The sequence below is a fragment of the Onychostoma macrolepis genome, chromosome 03 (assembly GCF_012432095.1).
Source record: "Onychostoma macrolepis isolate SWU-2019 chromosome 03, ASM1243209v1, whole genome shotgun sequence".
Taxonomy (NCBI): Eukaryota; Metazoa; Chordata; class Actinopteri; order Cypriniformes; family Cyprinidae; genus Onychostoma; species Onychostoma macrolepis.
In genome coordinates this window covers 10,216,090-10,234,850 of record NC_081157.1, presented here as the reverse complement: position 1 = coordinate 10,234,850, position 18,761 = coordinate 10,216,090, and the positions used below count along the sequence as shown (strand labels likewise).

The following is an 18,761-nucleotide window of genomic DNA, read 5'->3' as shown; positions in this document are numbered from 1 at the left end:
AAACCTACCTAATCTTCAAAGGTGTACCGGACTCGGGGCGGCGTTTAAACACTGAACTCGAAGACAATTGGCATTTCAAACCAAAAGCCCGAAGCATACCCCTGACAGAGATTTGAAACCTTCGTCCAGAATAACCTTCAAAAATAAGAAATGAAAAATAAACTAAAAAACAGTGCCTCGATGGAGGGATTATAAACCCAGCTGAGGACACTCTAACTACCTGAAGTCTCCTCACTTACACAGGTGAACACACAGAAACACTATGCATTCACTCATACTGTACATGTAGCAATGTGGGATGAGTGCCCAATTTTATGTTACGAACGGCTCGTTTTAAAGCCGCAACATAAAAGAGGGATCAAACAACAAAAGATCTCAATGCAAATTGTTTTATTGAATTAAACTAATACAACAACAGTTAGTAATGATAATAAACATAGGTCTAGGAATAATAAGGAAAATCAAAAAAATAAATATAACTACCAGACTTTAACTACATAATATAAGAAATGCAAAGAGGAACCAAATGTTAACAATTTTACATGTTGAATCAGAGCCACTCCTGAGAAACCATCCCACAGAGTGCCTATCCCAGTTAACACACAACACTCTTATATATGCTGCTAATTAACAATTAACATGGGGAAGACCATAGAAGTATAGAGGACACATACACATTAATAGTGTAGTAAGAACCAGTGGTGTAGTCTATGTGATACGCAGGTATAGGTCAAGGATTTCCGTATATACCCACTTTAAAATGCGCAAGGATACATAACAACATCGTATTGTGACACACAATTTTCACACTTTCTTTCATAAATTAACCACGTCTGTCTTGCTAGGCGTATGTTTGACTTGAAGTGGCGATGTGCAGACCAATCGGCCACTTCAACACTAAATGACATATGGACTATTAAGGCTTCCGTAGCCAGCTGTGACGTGGATCTGACATCACCTAACAAGCTTGCTCACAAGCAGGGCACACGAAATAGCCCAGGAGCTCACTGAAAAGGGTGGACAGGATTTACTTGAAAATTTGATGAGAAATGTGTCAGAGACTGTGTTGGCTGAAACAGATGCTGTATTCAGAACAGCATACTATCTTGCAAAGATGAACTGACCTTTCAATGACCATGACAATCTTATCGAGCTTCAGGGAAAAAATGGTGTCAATATGGGCACTAGTCTGCACTAAAGGTACAGTTGCACAAAAATTGTGGAACACATAGCAAAAGAGATGCAGAAAAAAATAGTTCACAGTATTGTGTCTTCTTCAGGCAAGTTGTCTGTTCTCATCTCTCAGCTTCCGTTCTGTAAAGGCTGTGTGGAGGTCATATGAAGCACTCAACGGGCACTTTGAAAATGCTGCAGGAGACCAAACAAGAAACAGCAAAGAGAGACAAACTTACAGAGGTCTGGCACGTCGTATGCAAAGCAAGGAATTTTTGTGTGACCTTGGACTCATGTACGATGCATTGTCTGAACTTTTAAACCTGTCTTAGGAACTCCAGGTCCATTCAATCACACTCTTGAGAGCAGACCCTCTTCTAAAGCGCACCATCAGAGTGCTGGCATCATTCAAAGACACCCCAAGACAGAAATATGAAAAGGCGCACTGACAGCACAGGCTTTGGGACACTTTGCATTAGTTCCCCTGGAGTCAAATGCGAAGCTCACACCAATCAATGCAAAGCAGTTCCTACAAAGTCTAATCAACAACTTGGAGAAGCGCCTCTCATTTGAAGGTGAAATGCTTCATGATCTCAGCTTTCTGGACACAGGCAACTGGCCATCAACACCTGGCATACGGCATGGTGAGGCACAAGTAAAACGACTGTGTAGGCGGTTCAGTCTTTGTGAAGAGCAAGCAGTTAATGGAATGAGAGATTTCATTGAGCACCCAGACAGTGAGCCTGAAAGCCTAAAACCACTCATAAGATGCATGCAGATCATCCCCTGCAGCACTGCCGAGTGTGAAAGGGGCTTCAGTCTCATGAACAATGTATACACGGACAAAAGATCCACACTGTTGTTGTCCAGTGTAAGTAATTTGATGATGATCAGCATCAGTGGGCCACCTGTGAAACTTTTTGAGCCAAGGAAGTACATTACAACATGGTTGAGAAGCCTTCACTCTGCTCCGCAAGCAAGGAGGCAATGCACACCTCAGATGCCTGAGTACAAACATATCTGGAAAGTTTTGTAGATTACCAGGCACTTTTTGTGTCCTCATAATTCAGTGCATAATAGTTTATAATATTCTGTGTTGAATGAGTGTTGGTGATAGAACTGTACAAATGTTCATTGTTAATGCTGCTACCCATAAGCCTCAGTTGTCCTTTATTGTTAATAATAGTTCCAACTTGCACCCCTAAATGTGCATTGAAAATTGCCAAAAAATTGGGTGTTGCTCTGTGACGGGTGAGTATGAGGCTGTGAGGGGAAAATCACAGTATACTCACTACAAAAAACTAGACTACACCACTGATAAGAACATTTACTTATACTCCAAAAGAGAATACTACAGATCAGGTATTCCAAAACATTTGAAAAGTTCTAACAAAATCAGTCAAACTTGTGTGTAAATGTGGGTGAGAGAGTAAGTTTGTGATTGAGCGTGTGTGTGTGTGTGTGTGTGTGTGTGTGTGGCTATATTTAAGAGCGGCTCACAGTAAATGCTGCTGCTCCATGCGAGTTTAGACCAATACACCAATATCATGGCATTAAAATATAATGTTGTACAACACTGAAACTCTTTATTATTATTTTTTCGTGCACAACCGACGGACTTAACATAGGCTGAAAGTAGCAAGCTAACTCGGTATGATAGTTTTCAAGAACATTATGTAAATTGATAAACTATTTAGCCTAGACTACTAAAACGAACACCAAAACTTAACATGAACTGTTAAAAATTAGAGCAATTTATGCAAAAAATTGATGGAAAGCTGGCAGCCTGCACGTTTCTTACCTTGAACACCTTCCATATGGATCAATTTTCTGTTCTGATCTCAACAAGTCTGGGCAAACTACTGAGTCAGCACCAATCAGAGGCCGCATTTTTTTTTTTTTTAGATTCAGTGGGCAACCAGTCTTGGGCTGCAGGGTGATATGGCTGTGTGTGCTATATTATACAAAGTGTAAAAGGACATTAAACTGCCTCACAGCTTAATTTCAAAGCTAAATTAATTACTTTTATATTAGGCAGTTCAGACAAAACAGAACAAAGGTTTAACTAAAATGATTGTTTCTTATCTTCTTGTCCATTTGCCATTTGCTCAATCATTAAAAACACTGTGGAAACAAGATTTAAGTATCAGAACCAGGTTTTGTTGAATCACATTCAGATTTGTAGTTTTGATTTAATTTACTTTTGTCGCTAACAGATCATCTTCTGAATGATAATGGAAACATAAAACATGGATCTGTGTGATGACCATGTTGGATGAAACCAGAGGCACATTAATAAATCAGATTCATCAAGCAGCAGACTGAAATCTGAAGTGGGACAAGGACACGTTCTGGTGAATCACTACCAGACTTTCTGGACAAACACAGTCATCAAAACATTTACATACACCAGCGAGCAAATATTTAACAAGGTTTGTTTGGTAAAGTAGATCTTTAAAAAAATAAATACTAGTGACAAACAAAACCATTTGTAGGTAGATAAAGATGACAGGAGACGCAAGGATCCGGATCCAAATGCAAATACATGAATAAACAAAATAAAACAAAGGACTGTGTGTAATACCTGCTTTTGAGTAACGATTTTAAATTTAAACAAATTAATTTACACTTCAAATATAAATGTATTTCAATCTTTAAACAACTGAAAAAGTGGAGTAGGCTATCTTAAGTCTTAGTTTCTTGAAATATATTGATTAACCCCCTTAAATTGAATTAGCTCATTATCAGGTATAGCCTAATAAACATGGAATCAAATGAAATGAGCATTTGCTTTCATTAAATTACAGCCAGATGTTTAAAAGTTTGTAAAGAGGCAAGACAAGACTCAAGAATGATTCAAGAATTTATATTTATATATATATACACACACACATTTTGCAATAACACATAATACAACATCATAAAATTAAAAAAAACCTTTTCCATCAGTTGCTGCATGGACAGAAAGGCTGTAGGCTTCATCTCCTGAGAGACATAAAGAGAGAGAAAGAGGGGAGGGATTAAATAAGAAACATTTTCTTTAACATGTTTAACTCTGTAATATATCTTTCTGATTGAACACTTATGCACTGTTGGGGTTGTAGAGAGAGAGAACCACACAGAATTACGGACATCTAACTCCAAACTCTAAACTCTAAATTTAAGTTTAAGTTTAAAAGAGCAATACCCAGTACCCACCAACTGAATGTTCTCCTTCTTTCCTCAATTTCCAGTAACACTTTCTATGAAGCCCGTATTTATAATGCATTATATTCTTAAGTCAAGTCAAATCAGGTCATCTTTATTTATATAGAGTATTAGTACGCTTAGGGTAAGGTTACAGTTGGTAGAATAAGTTGATGTACTTGCAAAGTTGCTTATAGTCAGTAGAATGTCTGTTGGTGAATCATCAAAAAGTCTTACCAGATATTTAGCAGACACACTACTAATACTCTAATGACTGCTAGTTGACATGTAGTGGCAGAGTTACTTATCAACAGTTGTCTAAAGGGTACCATCAAACTGATATTATGAAGAAAATGAGAAATAATGTTATTTATAAGTGGTCTTTGTCTGCTTTAGGTACAATGAAGTTACTTCACTTAAAGCAGACAAAAACCACTTATAAATAATACGACCACATTATAAAGCCTTTTGGAATGTTTTCATGAAGACTTGTATTTGTTATTTTACAGTAAAAACACTAATAAGATGTACTAAGTTATTATGCAGATCTTAAACAATGATGACATCCAATACTGTCACGGTGCACACAGCAGGCAAGAACGAGCAACACGCAGACGAGGCTAAACTTCAAAATAATAGTCTTTAACCCTTTGACGCGTACAATCACACCCATAGACATAATAAATACTTAGACGCCTCATTGGTCGCTCGACCGCACGTCAACGGCGCCGCCATATTGGTGCGGGCAACTCTCCAGAACTCTCATACCGGGACAGAAGAAAACACACCTGACTCAGCGGCAGCTTGGGCATCACAGACCGTCGCACATTAATAAAAACAGATCTCGGGGTATTATCTTTCACAGGTAAGACTGAACACTTATTTCTGGATGTTTTTTGGTCATTTTTAGCATTATGTTGACCGCTTAATTAGCCACCAGTGTCAGATTATTAATAGCTAGGGATATGGCTAGTAAGCAGTGAAAGCTGAGACTTTATAAGAAATCAAAGTTGAAATTAATTCTTATTAAGTTTTAACTTGTATTGTAGTTTATATCATACACTAAATTGTGTTATGAGCACAATATGTACAGTGAGCACTTTGACAAGACGGTGTCAGACTGTCAGTATCAGGGATGGAGCTAAAGCATCTCTCTTTAATTTCACTATTCGTTTACAAAGAGTAAGTTTATCATCACTTGATTAAAAGGATTTAATAGCTTATCATAAAACTGTGGACTGATTTTATATATATATATATATATATATATATATATATATATACACATATATACACACATATATACACACATATATATATATATATATATATATATATATATATATATACATATACATATATACACATACATATATACATATACATACATATATATACATACATATATATATATATATATATATATTTTTTTTTTTTTTTTTTTTTGTAGCCAACTGCAAACAGGACAAAGCAAGCCTTAAGGAAAGCTGAGGAAAGCCTGTTCTCTACATTTCCAAGAGACTATACTTCACAGCCTAATGTTGTATTTGTACTCGTTAAAACCCAGAACAGCCCTGAATGACCCTGATCATATTCAAACCACTCTCTCTCCCCGGAACAGACTTCCAGGAGCATCTTTTAACCTTTGTAAGGGTAACTTTTATAACAATATAATTACCTTATTAAATGTTTCTGTCGTTTTTGTCAAATATTTAAAAATAACCAGTTTTTTCAGTCAATCACAATACTATAGACTGCATTTAAATTTTTTTCACACTTTTTTTTTTACACAGGCTGTTTAATGCTGATCATGTACTTTATGTGCATTTACACAAAAAATGCATAATGTAAATAGCCTAGAAATGAGAAACACAGGAACTCCTTAGTGAGTGAAGCTGCAATATCATGACAAAATCATTGTTTATTATTGCTCTTTATGTTGTAATAATGATTATTAATTTTGATTTATAGGAAGGTTTTTTTTTTTTAATATTCTGGTCTGTATTAAACATAACTATACTTTGACATTTTGTTGTACAACGTAAACAGCACACACTCACACACCCCAAACATTCCTATGTAGTAACATATTGAAAAATATACTGTTTCAGAATGTGTGTTTTCCGCATGGGTGTGTGTAATTTCCATTGTGGAGCAAAATGTCAAGCTTTGTCAAGTTGTTTACATTATTTTACTCATTCATTGAAAAACCTAATTAGAAAATATAGGAAAATCTTGAGGGAAGCAGTGGAGATTTAGTCTTTATTAGTCAGGTTTTTTCGTCACAACGAAATATATAAAATACTCAAGGAGCTCATTAATTGAACACAATTTGGAATTCATGACCACATTTTTTTTTTTGCTTGTCATTAGTTGTGTCTTACTTTGTTTAATAATTATTACACAAATACCATTATAAAACTGTACTTTTCACGATTATTTAATTTACTTTATAATTTACTGTTAATTTATTCTTCATTATTGTCTATTCTGTATTATTCCACCCTTGATATTACATATTCTACTTGCTATTATTCATCTATTGTTATTAATTTATTTATTATTGTATTACACATATAACTTGTGCTATTATAAATCTATTATATCAGTTATTGTGCTGTTATACTCGCTTTATATATTATTCACTTCACTACCACTTGTACTACGTATACATTTTAATATTACATATCACATTTACTATATTTTTGCTGTGCATCAGTGCATATTAGTTTACCACTATAAGTTTTACTGGATCCATAAAGGATTATCAGTTACATTTGTTATTGTTTGTTGTGGAGTTTTTATCTGTATAGTGTGCTATGAAAATAAAAAGCAGACTACCAGTGTGTCCCTTTTTGATTTGTATTTGCTGGTTTTATTCAATTTTCTCAATGATGGTAAATTATTAGTGCTAAAATATATATTATTTAGATTTTTTCCCTCAGTATTTCAAAGGGAACGAGCTGTGTTTTGACCTGAAGCACGAGAAAAGCTCAAATGTTGGGGTTGAAGACAGAGAAAGCAATGAAACAACTTAATTTCATTTAATGTACATTAAAATTACATTACATGTATATGTCACAGTTATACTACATCAATATTAGAATTGTTAACCGAAAAAAATCAGCCAAATCAACACGAGTGTGAGTGTGAGCTTTTACAATTTCTTAAGAAAATGATGAATTTTACAAGCCTAACTGAATAACTGGAGGCAGAGTTATTTTTAACTCCATGTAGATCACAAACCACTGAAATTGGTTGATAAATGTAAACGTTATCGTGTTTTTATCCCGAAAAAAACGCAGCTCCCCCGTTTACCTCCATTTGTTTTTAAGGCAGTCTTGCCCTAACAAACATGGCGGACGTGTTGACGTATCGCAGCAACGGACCGAAGCGGCCAATGAGGCGTCTAGGTATTTATATGTCTATGATCACACCGGTGTGATTAGAACGTTCAGTGCGTCACGTCATCAACTGCTGAATTCAAATCTGCTTTCTGGCGCGGAGCCAGATCAGACGCGCGAGCGCTTGTCATATTATCACGTATTCAGTGTTTTCAACCATATAATGCTTATTTTAGATTTCAGACATTTAAATACACATAAGTACTAGCAAAACCATACATTTATAGTTTGTAAAATACACGCTGATGTCTATGGAAGCAGCAATAATGATCCTTACAAATATAACCTGACGACATGTTTTATTGATATCATATACAGATTGTGTAGATAACTTTAAAGTTTACTCTGCTCTTCTCCCAGTTTACTGGAGACTTATTTTAACGTGTTTCGGGAGGAGAGGATGAATTTACGTGTTGTAAATCCCACAGCTGGATTCAGCGTGAACAAACATGGCGGCGCCCATCACCCGGTATAGATCAACTAACACGGTCATTATAAAAGTGTTTAAACAACCAAATACATTTACTTGCACATATTTCAGAATCGGAATATCAGATATTTCATAATATAGCAAGTATGTTTGTGGCAACTCCACTGTGGCCAATGCTAGACTGCAAAAGTCGCTTCTATTTCAGATGATGTGAAACCATTCTTTCTAATAATGATTTCCTCTGAATTTATTAAACACAACATTCAATGCATTTATGTGCAAATACATGTACACAAATAATACACAATATATAGGACAAATATATGTACTGCATTACACTTCCTACCTATATTGCTGTTTGCACCTATTTTATATTGTTTGTATATTCACAGTTAATGAAAGACATATTTTCTCTATTATATTATTTTGTTATATATGATGTGGTAACATTTTTCAGTATTGTTTCACTACCAACATTTATATATTTCACTACTCTGATTTAGATATGTCCTTTTGTGCTCAGAAATTTAATTAAACCATGAAATATCAGTATATAAACAAAGTATTTGGAGATATTTCTTATTAAAGAAAATTAAAATACATTTTGTTTCACACTCAATTTCATGTTCTTGTCAATTTTATGCATTATTTCTCTTCACTAATTGTTATGCTAATGTTCATGAATTACTACCAAATACTGAACAATCTACACATTAAGATTAAAGAAGATTAAAGAATTTCAAAAACAGCAACATATGTGACCCTGGAGCACAAAACCAGTCTTAAGTCGCTGGGGTATATTTGTAGCAATAGCCAAAACTATATTGTATGGGTCAAAATAATCAATTTTTCTTTTATGCCAAAAATCATTAGGATATTAAGTAAAGATCATGTTCCATGAAGATATTTTGTAAATTTCTTACCGTAAATATATCAAAACTTAATTTTTGATTAGTAATATGCATTGCTAAGAACTTCATTTAGACAACTTTAAAGGTGATTTTCTCAATATTTAGATTTTTTTGCACCCTCAGATTCCAGATTTTCAAATAGTTGTATCTCAGCCAAATATTGTCCTATCCTAACAATCATACATCAGTGGAAAGCTTATTTATTCAGCTTTCAGATGATGTATAAATCTCAATTTCGAAAAATTTACACTTAAGACTGGTTTTGTCGTCCAGGGATGTCAGTCAGCATTTTGAAAATGACATATAAAAGAATACAAACAAGTTAATAAGATACAAAAGTTTGTTCTATCATGTGAAAGCAATAAACTAACAAGCTGGTTAACAATTACCTCATAACACAATTAAGCTCCACAATTAACATAAGCATTTAAATATGGTGGTTTATACTGGTCCACACTCTGCATCAACAACTGAGATGTCCAACAAAGAAAAGAAAATGATTTGTTTTCTTCGTAAAATATGTTGTGACTTTGTTAAATTGGATTTATAATAATTCTATATCACATTTTGAATTTTCTGTAGATATGGCAAGTACTTCAACAACCACAAGTCTCCACCAGACAGTAATGGATTACATGCACAATGTGACACCTTTATGGCATGGAATAAAACCTCTATATTTTGAAGGAGTTTTACAACAACACCACAAAACTTCAAATTATGGTGGTCAAGGTAGAGCTCCATTCCAAGTTTCTAACCATTGAGACAGACCGGTAAATTTAAGTTTGATTCTTACAAATGCTATATATCAACCAAGACTTGTTCTCTTAACCTCTTTTTCTCATGCTTTAGATGTCCCGTGCAACTAAACCACGTGGCCCTACAGCCAGCAAGGAGAGAAAGGGAAAAGGACATAATGTTTACACACCAGTCCAAATGGTCTTGTTTAACTTCATTAGATTACCCCTACAACCCCACCATAATAGCAACAAGACAATCACCCAAATTCTTCAAATGGACATGGAATACCAGAGTGTAAGTACTATTACTCAATTTTTAGCAAAAGTTAAACCATACTAAAGACTTAAAGGAAGTGCTGGTAGCTTTGACAATACAAATCCAGGTTTACTGTGCTCTTTACACATCCGTTCATTCTGCAAATCCACTAACTATAAATGATTTCAGTTAAATATCAGCTACTAGTCACACTTCGTAGACCATTGGCTCAATATCTGCAAACAGTTTATGATAGTCCTTCAGCTAACATAGTACAAACTATGTACAAATCAACTTTATCTAACACTAACCCTAATCAAGTATCATTCTGAGTTAGCTGACATCTGCTTGCAACGTTACTTATAGTTTCTACAATGTATAAACTGGACTCTCAAAGTAGTGTAACCAAAAATGTATCACGAGGGCTATTAATTCATATGGTTTCTTTTTGTTTGTTCTGCAGGTGAATATCAGAGCCAAATGCATTCAGTTGGAAAGTGAAGGCCATAACATTCTACAAGATGGCACTTTTCTTGAAAAAACAACTTGCACCATAGCAGATACCACTGGGGTGGTAGAGCGTACAGTTTGGGGACTACAGCACAACATCAATATTGAATCTTGGTTCTACATGACTAACCTCTCATTGTGCATCTTCCAAGGTAAAAAATTCCTGTCAACGACCAAAGACACCACATTTCCCATTGAGCTGACAACATCCGAATGCATCACAGCCAACATAATGGGTGCAAAAGTCAATGGCACCTACATCTGTCCGTTAAAACATCAACTCAAAGACATGGCATTGTCATGCAGCAGAGTCCTGTGTCACAAATGTGACATTTTACAAGTCCGATGTGATTATTCTACACACTCATGCAAAGCTGACAATACAAACAACATCTGATAACATTAAAACGCTCAACATTGAAAATAACGGCATAAGATCAACAGTGCAAAAACCGCCACTACAGACACTATAATGGACTCCCTTCTAGACCTCCCAACAATGCAAATCACCATACATGACTGTTTTACCCACCTTGCATATCCAGAGCCATCGCATCCAGACATACAACAAGAAACAACCCCACTTATAAGCTTCTCCCCACCTGCACAATCCGCTTCTCTTCCAACAAGTGATGATTTCGAATAAACTATTGTGTGCATTTTCCTTGTAACTTTTCAACAGTTGGTTCATAACTGTCTATTGACTTCTTGACTCATTCCGGATCCATGAATTTTGTCAGGCTTGTAAAAACCACTTGTCCACCATTTTGAAATCACAAATATTTGCAATCTCTCAACGTTTAACACATCAGCACGAGATAGAGATCATCAACCGCATGTCCTGAAAGGCCCTGAGAACACTGCATACAATGCCACCTACTGTTTTTGACATTTTTGCAAACAACTTAATTTTGAAACCTTCTACAAATTTAGATTTCTCTTTATGTTCCTTGCCTTATGTCAATGACTCTTTTTCTTTTATTTGATATATTTTTCAGTTTACGTTAAAAAAAAAAAAAAAAATTGTCCAATATTTAAATGAACAGAAGTTTATCTTGCTACCCCCTACAAATTGACAAATCTGATAAGATGGTTTTGGACCTGAGCTACACAGAAATGAACAAACCGTTTTTTTTTAATAATTTCCATTCCCGAGAAATACCTCTTGGATGTTCCACATGCCTGTGTTTAATGTGACGTTAACAAGCTGTTACCACTAACTTAACTTTGCATGTTACTCTGGTTAACATGCAAAATAACTTTTTTGTGAGCTCATTCTCACCCCTAAACCTCTCCTCTGAAGCCTAATGAACATGCATGAGGGACTAGCTCAATGCGTTACAACCAGTGTTGGGCACGTTACTTTAAAAAAGTAATTAGTTATAGTTACTAGTTACTTCTCACAAATAGTAACTGAGTTAGTAACTGAGTTACATCATTATAAAAGTAACTAATTACCAGGGAAAGTAAGTATTGCGTTACTTTAAAAAAAAAATTCAAATGTCAAATTTGGGTGCCCCTAATGTTAAATGTTAAATTAATGAAATGGACACTAAAAAGAATAAATTATTATTATAAAACATTGTACATTAATCTACACTATGTATCTACTGACACTTAGCATCAGTCAGTCAAGCATTATAATATAATATTATGATAATTTAATATTATATGATGATACAATTTTAGTAATTAGAATAACCAAGTATGAATGCATATTTGTCATCAATATAAAATGCACTAAGGATTAAAGAGCTGCTGGGTTCATGAATATTAATCACGTTGTCTGCGTGCCAATGAGATTGTCGTTTCCGCATTAGCTCCGCCCACTACCAGAGAAACCGGCAGTTCTTAAAAGCTGAAGAATTCTAAAGGAACTCCGTTATTTTGACAGGAAAATACAACAAAGAATATAGTTTACATGTAGCGCGTCACTTCTGCATGTTATGAAAGACTCTCTTGCTCTGTATCTTTCTTTGCGTACGGGTATGTGAGAGAAAGCGACGGCAAGTCGTGCGCTTCACACTAAAGTTTATGGTACGTCAAATACAGCTACACTGCGCATCCATTCAGATGAACTGAAAAATTAAATTCTAATAATATAATATAGTAACGCCACATTTTATTGTCAGTAACGGTAACGGCGTTGTAACGGGGGAAACAGTAATTCGTTAGATTACTCGTTACTGAAAAAAATAATGCCGTTAGTAACGCCGTTTATTTATAACGCCGTTATTCCCATCACTAGTTACAACACAGATCTTGAATGCTTCATGTCATAGGTTCGCCACTCAGTGTGACACATGCCCACACTGCAAAAGGTACTCTGGCAAGAAATCATGCATAAATTTCTTCTGTTGCACTCTGATCTTATCTAAATATATTCAATGTGACAGAGGGTTTTTATGTACAAATTAATTCTCAGTTGAATTTCCTAACTTCAGCATCTGACTAAGCAGGCATCTTCCCAGTGGCGCAACAGGCACATGACCTGGAGGTTGAGGGTTTGAGTCCTGTGTAATACAACTTTACAAAATTGTTTTTTTTTTTTTTGCTATTTTGATTCGTTTATTATCCAGATCAGCATTGTACAAATCTGTATTGCTCCTGGATTAGAAATAAATGTTTTTATCCGTGCCGCATTCATTTTCATTTGAACTTCTGTTCATTCTAAGGTCATTCTCGCCGATAATTCCGATGCGGCCACTTTTCACGTTTGTCAATTTGTGCCTTTTTATTTATTTTTATCTTCCCACGGTGCACTGCACTACAGCCCATTCGTGGGCTTGGCCCCGGAATCGCTGCTTGCAGCTGTATTTTTTCTTCTTGTCCAATGGGGCTCTATGGCAGCCCTATGGAGGGAACATAGGAAAATGATGAAATTTGGTACACTTGTCGTGATGGCCATGAATAGTGATCTGACCAACTCTATAGTGCCATCACCAGTTCAAAAACTCAACATTGAAATGGTAATAACTCCTGAACCCCTTGTTGTAGAAAAATTAAACAGTACACCTGATTACTCTCTTCATGCTGATCACATTCAATAGCATACATTAAGACTCCACCCATTACAGTAGCAGCCATTTTGAAAAGTACAGTATTCTGTCTTTTCGCTACTACTCCCTTCAAAATTGATCCAATTGTTTCAAAACTTGGCTCAGAAGATCTTTGGACTGAGCCGCACAGAAATGATTGAACAGATTTTTGATATTCACTACCGTTCCCAAGAACTACTTTGGCAAACTAGAACATGCCTGTGCTTGTTAATTAATGTTTGGACCTAAAAACCCCACATGTAATAACCTAGAACATTATCTAACACTTGATGGCTGCTCCGTCAATTCTTCTTCATCAGTCAGGAACCTAGGTGTGCTGTTCGATAGCAATCTTTCATTTGAAAGCCATGTTTCTAGCATCTGTAAAACTGTGTTTTTTCATCTCAAAAGCATATCTAAATTGTGATCTATGCTCTCAACGTCAAATGCAGAAATGTTAATTAATGCGTTTATGACCTCAAGGTTAGACTATTGCAATGCTTTATTGGGTGGTTGATCAACAAACTACAGTTAGTCCAAAATGCAGCAGCTAGAGTCCTTACTAGAACCAGGAAATATGACCACATTAGCCTGGTTCTGTCAACACTGCACTGGCTCCCTATCAAACATCGGATAGATTTTAAAATCTTGTTAATTACTTATAAAGCCCTGAATGGTTTAGCTCTTATCACATTATAGTCCTCCACGTCCGCTGCGTTCTCAAAACTCTGGCCGTTTGATAATACCTAGAATATCAAAATCGACTGCGGGCGGCAGATCCTTTTCCTATTTAGCACCCAAACTCTGGAACAATCTACCTAACACTGTTCGGGAGGCAGACACACACTGTCAGTTTAAATCTAGATTAAAGACCCATCTCTTTAGCCTGGCTTACACATAACACACTAATACACTTCTATTATTCAAATCCGTTAAAGGATTGTTAGGCTGCATTAATTAGATCAACCGGAACCGAACACTCCCCATAACACACGATGTACTCGTTACCAGTGTTGGGCTAGTTACTCAAAGAATGTAATATATTACTCATTACTAGTTACTCCTTTCAAAAGTAATATTGTTACTTTATTTATTACTTTCTGGCAACAGTAATTAGTTACACTACTAGTTACATTACTTTTCCTTCACGCCCCACAGAAGTTGTAACTGTGTATCTTCTACATAAAATTCTTCTAGAATGTTACTAACATATTTCTGCCTCATCATTTGACCAAAATCAACATTGGATCGCAGTCAGAAGTTATTACAAACACTCAATAGTGATTGATAGTGGCATTCAAGCAGAAGTGTTGTATTCATCTCATTAATTTTCATGTGTAGCTTGAAGTAATTTTTCCGTTACCCATATGCAATTAAATTTTGTCATGTATTTTATCAAATCACATGAGTTTGTAAGAAACTGTTTAATTTTCCAAAAATATTTTGAATTATATTAATATAATGTAGCACATGCTGATCAGAGGGATGTAATGCCAGAGTAAAGTAAAGCCACAACTTACACAACAGATCTTTTTTCCTGACAAAATCAATATAATGCAATATTTCTATCTGCTGAATGTAAGCTTTTCCATATTCAAAGCTTGCCTGCTGCACTGGGGATATCACATGCATGTGCGAGTCATGAAAATTATGAAAATAAATCTAGGAATTATTTGATTGTTGGATTTTAAATCAGCAGGGTTGAGGCATCAAAAGTAACTAAGCTGTTTTATGGATGGTAACTGTAATATTATTACTGAAATCTTATTAGTAATTAGTTACACTACTAGTTACTGCAAAAAGTAATAATATTACAGTAACTAAATTACTAGTAACTAGTTACTGCCCAACACTGCTCGTTACATCGTAAGAAGAATGGCATCTACGCTAATATTTGTCTGTTTCTTTCCTAGTCTGTTTCTCAGTCCGTATCCGATCAGATTTCGTCTGGTCAGAGGAGAACTGCCCCAAACTGTGTGGCAGGAATAGCAGATCTGCTAAAATCCCAAATAATTAGAAAATGAACTGATGTTTTCATTATTTCACACATTTTAAGCATTCAATGTTTAGTGTTCACATTTTCAAAGATGGATAGATAAAGAGTTTTTTTAATTAATTTATTTGAGAGTCGATCTAATATAAACCTTAATTTTTTAATTTATCTATCATAAGAACAAACTAACAAAGAAATAGGTGAATACACATATATATATATAAAGAAATCAAATAGAAAAATATATGAATAAAACAGAAGAATAAACTTATGGAAGGTAACTTCAAAACTGATTCAGAAGTAATTGTACAGATGTGTAAGAAACAAAAAACATTTCAGCTTAGTTGAACTGCAGTTGGTTTCAGTCTGTTTACACCAATTGAATGAGCTTTAAGTGGCAGTTCACAGGTGATTTGAAGACATCAGCATCATGAATGAGGTGAAAACAGGAACTATTAGCATGAAATCAGCTCTTCTGAAAAGCTTTACATGATCATCAGCAGAGATTTCACTGTATTCACACCTTATTTAATTGTTTAGAAACAGCATTTGAATCAAGAAACGCTAAAAATGTATAAAACTACTCTATACTTTATTATTATTTCTAACAATATAAGACATAAAAATGTGTCAAAACAAATACAAACACACTCAAAACAAATGACCACGGTCACAGTATTTTTCTGACTACTTTTCATGTGGGAGACTGTATCATTAACCGCTAGAGGTAATTAACCCTAAAAAGGGGACGACCATAAAGAAACACCAGAAAAATAATTTATTGATATTTTCCATCTTATTGGGACTCAAGTCAAATAATCAAAATAAACAGTCAAATAATTTCATGATTTCTTTATTTATTTTTTATTTTTTAAACCTGACTCTTATTTTTCAGGATACGTCGCCCCTTTGTGGGTATAAATTCACAAAAAATTCACAATACTTGTTACAATATTTTAAACTATTGAAAAACATTTGTCGTACAGCTTCACCATTTACAACAGAGGGGAAGATGCTCCATTATTAAAAACAATGTGCATTTACTCTTAAGTTGTAGCATCATTAGATATAAGGATGTTGATGCATCTACTTGTCACAGCACAAAAATGTACTTACAAAATTACTTTTGATATCATTATTTATAAGTGTCATTTATTTACATGTCATTAATATAATGTACTAAATCAACTATTCTATTTAAAATTGTTTCGACAATTTAGATGAATAACTTAACAACCAATGAAGGGTAAATTTATTATATTATGTATATGCAGGTGTATTAATATTTACATATTAGCTACACATCCAAACTGAATGATATCACAATCAAAAATGATGTATTATGTATTTTTGTTGCGGTTTAATTTTTTTTTAACAAAAAGACATTTTAAAAAAGCGTCTAACTAATAAGTCCATCATGATGGCCAAAAATTTAGTTTGAGCTTCTTCATGCCCAGTCACTATGATTCAACAACAAATACCTTTTGCGCCCTGTAGTGGCCTGAAAGAAAACTACACAACTAAAAATGACTACAACATAATGCACCTCTTAAACCTGAGTTTTACCCGTTTTAATAATAATCACTCACTGAAAGATTTTATAAAGATGGTGATTAAAATTGTTATTTTAATCATGTTATCTTTGCACATCAATACCTAAACATTCGTCCAGTGCTGTAATACACAGAGAAAACAGTCATTAGTGTAATCTGAATATAATAGTTTAAACTTTTTTTTTTAAAGTGTCATGCTGGTCTCACCTCTTCAGAGGAACATAAGCATGTGTTTAAAGGAAGTTTGGGTGGGACAAACTGAAACGCTCGTCCTTTTTAAAAAACAAAACATCAAGTTTCCCAAATGCACTTGAAGGCTTCACCAACAAAACTGCAATGATTAACTCAAGCAAAAATAAGCATAGCAGAGTTATGGCCTCTTGTGGCTGTGAACAAGAAACATGGATGCCACAGCCATTTTTTTAACAAAGTAAAGATGCATCAAACCAGGCATTTTTATTGCTTTTCAACAGCACCCTGTATTGTCCAGTTTGGATGTGTATAATCTACATAATATGACATGCAGTTGCCACTCTCAGAAGTATTTTAATGTATATCAACAATTACAATACAAAGGGAATTAATCAACAATTCTAATATGTCCATAATCGTGTAACCCTAGCATAGATGTTGAAAATGTGCTGTTTTCACTGCTCATTATCATATCACAATAAAATGTTAGCCTACATCTCAAAATCAGCTTGAAACATTCAGTAGAGCTGAGTTACTGTGGACTAGACTGCCACTGCTTTTCAAAGTGTGAAAGCTTATAAGGTTTGTCTCCATTGTGATCTCTCTAGTGCAGCTTTAGTTCTTCCCACAGTCAAAACACATATGACCTTTCACATCATGTCTTTTCTTATGTAATTTTAAAATACAGTAGCACACTCAGAAGCAAAGACCAGGAGATCCGGGCGTATCTTCAGCAGGATTCTTGATTGAAAATGTGCTGTTTTGGTGCTGCAGTCATGAAGTCCAACTAAGCCTGTGATTGATGCACTGTATTTTATAGGCAGTTAAACTTACACACAGCCTCAAAAGTGACTCCTTAACCAAAGCATCAAAAGACTATACAAAAAATTGCTCTAGCAAACCTAGTCCCTAAAGATAATAGTACCCTGAATGGCTTAAGCAGCACCTGGTCAGGAGAAGTAGAGGCATTTAAACGTTCTCACTTGAAACTATTGAATCTAGTCACTAAACTGACGCCATCATGTTGAATGACCAATACAATGTCGTTTTTCATGTGACGTTAAATCAAGACACAAGATCAGTGAATCTTAAACACATTCTCATAACACCCAGCCATAAAACAATAGTGAGGCTTCTCCTTCGTACAAACGTTCACATGTTTCTTCAGGTATAATGCTCGTTCTTTTACTGTATTGATCACAGTTAAGTGGATTTTGTCCACAGTGAGAATGCAGATGTAACTTCAGAGTGCTACGTGTGTGAAACATGTGGCTCGTCTCTATTGTGGATTTTCATGTGAATCTTAAGGTGGTCTTTTTTTGCAAAACTCTTCCCACACTGATCACATGTGTGCGGTTTCTCTCCAGTGTGGATC

General features: G+C 34.9%; 1 protein-coding gene across 5 annotated transcripts in view; it reads left to right on the top strand.

The window, feature by feature from the left end:
* Nucleotides 1-4,823: 4,823 nt before the first annotated feature.
* Nucleotides 4,824-18,761, top strand: part of LOC131536829 (uncharacterized) — a 51,626-nt gene continuing 37,688 nt past the window's right edge. For 3 of the 5 annotated variants that reach the window (XR_009270097.1, XM_058769968.1, XM_058769967.1), the window contains exons 1-4: nucleotides 4,824-5,224; nucleotides 9,687-9,836; nucleotides 9,957-10,139; nucleotides 10,564-10,762. Coding sequence is in view for 4 of the 5 variants with exons in the window: in XM_058769968.1 (XP_058625951.1) it covers nucleotides 9,825-9,836; nucleotides 9,957-10,139; nucleotides 10,564-10,762 (394 nt within the window). In the remaining variant the exon portion in view is untranslated. Of the gene's footprint in view, nucleotides 5,225-8,130; nucleotides 8,233-9,686; nucleotides 9,837-9,956; nucleotides 10,140-10,563; nucleotides 11,928-18,761 lie in introns of those variants that run through there. The other 2 variants (XM_058769965.1, XM_058769966.1) reach the window with 2 other exon arrangements.